Below are 5,974 nucleotides of genomic sequence, written 5' to 3' on the forward strand. Positions count from 1 at the left end.
TACGACCCTTCCACATACCAGTGAGTGGGCTTTTGGTTTTCCGTATATACCTATATACTTATATTTTCCCAGAAATTGATTTAAACGTTTATTAGTTATATGCCATATATTATATTGTCGTTTGTTATGCATGGTTAGTTGCATTTATATATGTGTATGTATTGGTGCTGCGGATGCACAGGTAAGTGTAATTCATGTTTACATTCAGTAGTGATTTGAGATGCATAGAGAGCTCATAACCTGCACCCCCGGTGTTAGTGCTCCCGCCCAGAGTTGGGCATAGTCCTTCACGTGATGTTCACCTCCCGCACCACACGCTCAACTTGGATCCAAGTTAGGTGCACAGTCCTGTCGTACAGACCACTTTAGGTGGTTCCGACTCGTAGGTGACCCGCGACTATTCGCCCAGCCTTCACGTGATCGTAGCACTTGAGCGTATATATAGGTTACACCCAGGCCTGTCGTACAGACCACTTTAGGTGGTTCCGACTCGTTTGCAGGTCTAGTTAGTGAGATTGAGATTTGAGCTCTAGATTCAGCTGTACAGGTCACGTTAGGTGACTCCGGTTGACAGATTATATGATATTGATGTGTGATTACCTGAGCACTTTCATTTTACTTTGAGGTTTGGCATAGCATGTTCTTGAGCATGATTTATATATATATATATATATATATATATATATATATATTTTCTGGGAAGTATACAGGTTTTACGGCAAGGAGTTAGAACTTATTTATTAAATGGTTTTCGAAAAGCTTTGTTTTTGCCCACTCACGCTTTTGTTTTGCACCCCTCCAAGTTCTAGTTGGCTAGCACGTTTGGTGGTTTCCCTGAGGATTTTCCCGGCAGATCTGACAGACGATCACCAGCGTAGAACCACCTTCGGGTGTACTTTTGTTGCGTCGTTTTCTCCTGGACTGCTTTAGGCTTTATGCTCTGAACTTAGCGTCACACTTACGCTTGCACTTGTTATTACTTTATGTAAAACCAGTTTTTATTTATTCGTATTACTATTTCCAATTTTTATTTTATTAGCTTCCGCACTGTGCACATGGTTACGTCACTTCCACGTGACGGCCAGCATGCCCTGATCTCGATCGGGGTGTGTCAGTTTGGTATTAGAGCCTAGGTTTGGCAGTCCTGTGCTTTTGTGAGTATTCTAATGGTTTTGGTATCCTGTCAGAATTATGCCGCCTCGTGGGGAACCACGTCGCTCTGCTGAGCCTAGTTTTCCCGATATTGCTCAGCTGGGGGAAGCTATTGCTACAGCTATTCAGTCGGCGATCCGCCCTCCCCAGAGGACTTCTCTGGAGACTATGTATAATTTGAAGTTGGATAAGTTTGAAGGCAACGAGGGTTATGAGGGTGCAGAGCGATGGTTAGAGCATATTGAGAAGACTTTTCGTGTTTTGCATAGTCAGGGGAATCTCCCAGTTGAGAAGTGGGTTGAGACGACATCGTGGTTTTTGGGTAAGGAGTCTGCGTCCTGGTGGGAGCAGGAACTTCGTCGTTTGACTCCAGCTGAGAAGACGGATTGGGATGTTTTCCGAGAGTTGTTCAAGAGAAGGTTCATGCCTCCTAAGTATATTGATCGAAAGAAGCAGGAATTCACTGAGTTGAGGCAGGGGAAGTTGACAGCGAATGAGTACTACTGGAGGTTCACTGATTTGTCTCGCTATCATCTAGATGTTGCTGGTAATCCAGCGGAGATGCTTCGTCGTTTCCGTTTAGGCACTAAGAAGAAGTGGCGTTCGATGGCGACCACTACCCACTGTGATACTTACCAGGAGTTTTATGAGATTCTGCTGAGGATTGAGGATTCAGAAAATATGCCGAGCGAGAGTGAGGAGGAAGAGAAGGATGGTAATCAGAAGAAGGATGATAAAGGTAAAGGTCAGGCGTCGCTCGGACCTCGTAAGACACAGAACTTCAAGAGGGGTGGTACTAGTTCTAGCTCTTTTAGCGGTGGTTTTAGCGCCACTGGTCAGGGACGTGGAGGTAGGTTTGCTAGTAGAGGTAGGGCTCCAGTTTGCCGCAGGTGCAATAATCGGCATTTTGGTAAGTGTAGGCATGGCAGCAGTGGTTGCTTTACTTGTGGGCAGATGGGACATCGGGCTGCAAATTGTCCCCAGAGTCAGCAGCAGAAGCCACAGCAGACTTTCTTGCCACCACCGGTACCAATTCAGCAGATTCAAAGTCCGGGTAGTTATGGGCAAACAGGTCGAGGTGGTGCCTACTACTATCAGGGCGATGCTGTTCCTTATGCCCCAGGACAATATCAGTATCCCCAGGACCCATATTCCCAGGGCGGTTATCCTCCGTATTTCGGCGGCTATACATCATATCCTCCAGCTCCAGCAGGCGGTTCTCAGTGGTTTCAGGGAGGACAAATTCAGCATGGGGAGATTGCTACGAGTAGTGCGAGGTCTTCGAGGCAGTCTAGTCAGCCCAGTCAGGGGCATGGCATTCAGAGTCGTGGCGGCCAGACGAGCAGAGGTCGAGGTGGACGACAGCAAACCCAGGGGTGTATTCATAATATTTCTCTGCAGGATGCTCAGAACAATCCAGATTTGATCATGGGTACGTTAAATATCCTTGGTTATTTTGCTAGAGTATTAATTGATTGTGGTGCTACACATTCTGTGATTTCTCATACATTTGCTCAAGTGACGCAACCTCGCCCCACACCTCTAGGGTATGATTTAGAGTTCGCTATGCCTAGAGGGGAGAGATGTATCGTAGATTGTGTGTACCCAGGATGTCCAGTGATAGTAGAGGATGTTGTTATGCCAGCTGATCTTATCCCGTTAGACATTGTTGACTTTGATGTGATTCTGGGCACGGATTGGTTGCACTTCAATCGTGCCAATATTGATTGTTACAGGAAAATAGTTACGTTCCATCGTCCTGGACTACATGTGGTTACTTTTGTGGGCGAGCAGAGTGGGGTGAGACATGATGTTATTTCGGCTTTGCGAGCGAAAAGGTTGTTGTCTAAGGGTTGCCAGGGGTACTTGGCTTATGTGGTGTTGGATGAAGCTGCTCCTAGTAGAGTAGAGGATGTGAGGGTAGTCAGACACTTTCCCGATGTTTTCCCTGAGGAATTACCTGGTTTACCACCAGACCGAGACATGAAGTTCACTATTGAGTTGCTTCTAGGTACTAATCCTATTTCCTTGACTCCTTATCGTATGGCTCCCGCTGAGTTAAGGGAATTGAAAGTTCAGTTACAGGAATTAGTGGATAAGGGTTTCATCAAGCCTAGTACTTCACCTTGGGGTGCTCCAGTATTGTTTGTGAGGAAGAAAGACGGAACTTTGAGGCTATGTATTGATTACAGGCAAATGAATCGGGTGACGATTAAAAACCGTTATCCGTTACCGCGTATTGATGACTTGTTCGATCAGCTTCGAGGTGCTTGTGTATTCTCCAAGATTGACTTGAGGTCTGGATATTATCAGCTGAAGATTAGTAGGGATGACATTCCTAAGACGGCGTTCCAGACTTGTTATGGTCATTACGAGTTTCTGGTTATGCCGTTTGGGTTGACGAATGCACCAGCTGCTTTTATGGATTTGATGAACCGGATGTTCCAGCCATATTTGGATAGGTTTGTTATTGTTTTTATCGACGACATTCTGGTGTATTCTAAATCGAAGGTGGAGCATGTTCGACATCTTACTTTGGTGTTGAAAAGGTTGAGGGAACACCAATTGTATGCTAAGTTTAGCAAGTGCCAGTTTTGGTTAGACCAAGTTGCGTTTTTGGGGCACATCATTTTAGCTCAGGGTATTTTGGTGGATCCTCAGAAGGTCGCAGCTGTGGAGAAATGGGAGCAACCGCAAACTGTCACAGAGGTGAAGAGTTTCCTTGGTTTAGCAGGGTATTATCGGTGGTTTGTTAAGGATTTTTCTGTGATTGCTTTACCATTGACGAGGCTAACGAGAAAAGACGTTAAATTTGAGTGGGATGATAAGTGTGAGCAGAGTTTTCAGCAGTTGAAGTATTGTCTCACTCATGCACCTGTTTTAGCACTCCCGGACGATAGTGGTGACTTCGAGGTCTATAGTGATGCTTCTTTAAATGGTCTGGGATGTGTGTTGATGCAGCATGGTAGGGTGATTGCTTATGCTTCACGACAGTTGAAACCCTATGAGTTGAATTACCCTACACATGATTTGGAGTTAGCAGCTATCATTTTTGTGTTGAAATTATGGAGACATTACCTTTATGGAGAGAAATGTAAGATCTTTACAGATCACAAGAGTCTTCAGTATCTCTTTACGCAAAAAGATCTTAATCTTCGTCAGCGGAGGTGGTTGGAGTTGCTCAGTGATTATGATTGCACGATTGATTATCACCCTGGTCGTGCAAATGTAGTAGCTGACGCACTTAGCAGGAAGTCTCAGGGCCGTATCAATGCGTTGTATGCGAGTCATATTCCTCTTCTGACAGACTTACGTTCTACGGGAGTGAGGTTAGAAGTAGAAGATCGAGATGTGGCCTTGCTTGCTAATTTTCAAGTTAGACCAATTTTGGTCGATCAGGTGCTTGAAGCTCAGGTGGCTGATAGGGAAACATAGGAATTGATCCAAGCTCGAGATCGAGGAAGGAGGAGAGACCTCAGAGTTCGTGATTCGGATGACATGTTGATGCAGGAGGGTAGGATGTTCGTTCCTAATAATTTGGATTTAAAGAAAGTAATTCTTGATGAAGCACATTTCTCAGCTTATGCCATGCATCCTGGAGCTACTAAAATGTATCATACCATTCGACTGTTTTATTATTGGCCGGGAATGAAGAGGGAGATAGCTGAGTATGTGAGTAGGTGTGCTGTTTGTCAGCAAGTTAAGGCGGAAAGGAAGAAGTCGTTTGGGTTATTGCAGCCGCTTCCTGTTCCAGAGTGGAAATGGGAAAATATTACTATGGATTTTGTGTACAAGCTTCCGCGTACACATAATGGTTTTGACGGCATTTGGGTGATTGTTGACCGCTTACTAAGTCAGCACATTTTGTTCCAGTGAGAGAGAAGTATTCCTTGGGCCGATTAGTGGAGTTGTTTATCTCGAAGATTGTGAAATACCATGGTGTCCCTGTGAGTATTGTCTCGGATCGTGATCCACGATTTACATCTAAGTTTTGGGTGGCATTTCAGGAAGCTTTGGGTACGAGACTACTTTACAGTACGGCGTATCATCCTCAGACGGACGGATAGTCAGAGAGAACTATTCAGACTTTGGAGGATATGTTGCGGGCTTCGGTGCTACAGTTTGGTGATGCTTGGCACAAATTTAATGGAATTTGCCTACAACAACAATTTTCATTCGAGTATCGGCATGGCACCATTTGAGGCATTGTATGGCAGATCTTGTCGCACACCGTTGTGTTGGTCAAAGGTTGGAGAAAGAGTTTTAGTGGGTCCGGAGATTGTTGAGGAGACTACTCAAAATGTTCAGGTAATTAAGTCTAACCTGAAGGCAGCTCAGGATAGGCAGAAGAGTTTAGCAGATCGGCATGCTACTGACAGAGTGTATGAGGTTGGCGATTGGGTATTTTTGAAGCTTTCACCATGGAGAGGCGTCGTACGGTTTGGAAAGAAAGGTAAATTGAGTCCCAGTTACATTGGACCATACATGGTCACTGAGCCAGTTGGTGAGGTAGCTTACAGATTGGAGTTGCCTCCGGAGTTGGCTAGAGTACATAACGTTTTTCACATGTCCATGCTTCGACATTATGTTGCTGATCCGTCTCATGTGATACCTCCTCAACCCTTGGAAATTAATCCAGATTTGACTTACGATAAGGCACCAGTGACGATACTAGATTAGAAGGAAAAGGTTCTACGGAACAAGACGGTGAACTTAGTGATAGTTTTGTGGAGAAATCATTCTGTGGAGGAAGCTACGTGGGAAACAGAAGATTGAATGAGGGATTTGTATCCTCGGTTGTTCTTTGATCACTAGGGGTTGT

The 5,974-nt window shown here is 44.9% G+C and overlaps 1 protein-coding gene across 1 annotated transcript; it reads left to right on the plus strand.

The window, feature by feature from the left end:
- The first annotated feature begins 1,191 nt into the window (after positions 1-1,191).
- LOC137717061 (uncharacterized) lies at positions 1,192-4,006 on the plus strand. Its single transcript, XM_068456376.1, has 4 exons — positions 1,192-2,584; positions 2,984-3,209; positions 3,345-3,887; positions 3,991-4,006. Exons 1-4 carry the CDS (start codon positions 1,192-1,194, stop codon positions 4,004-4,006), a joined length of 2,178 nt encoding a protein of 725 aa, XP_068312477.1.
- Positions 4,007-5,974: the final 1,968 nt, after the last annotated feature.

The sequence above is a fragment of the Pyrus communis genome, chromosome 15 (genome assembly GCF_963583255.1).
Source record: "Pyrus communis chromosome 15, drPyrComm1.1, whole genome shotgun sequence".
NCBI lineage: Eukaryota > Viridiplantae > Streptophyta > Magnoliopsida > Rosales > Rosaceae > Pyrus > Pyrus communis.

Coding starts and splice junctions, on each gene's coding strand:
- LOC137717061 (XM_068456376.1), top strand. CDS start 1,192: ATGCCGCCTCGTGGGGAACCACGTCGCTCTGCTGAGCCTAGTTTTCCC. Junction 2,585..2,983: donor CAATCCAGATTTGATCATGG/GTACGTTAAATA, acceptor CGGCTTTGCGAG/CGAAAAGGTTGTTGTCTAAG. Junction 3,210..3,344: donor TATCGTATGGCTCCCGCTGA/GTTAAGGGAATT, acceptor TATTGATTACAG/GCAAATGAATCGGGTGACGA.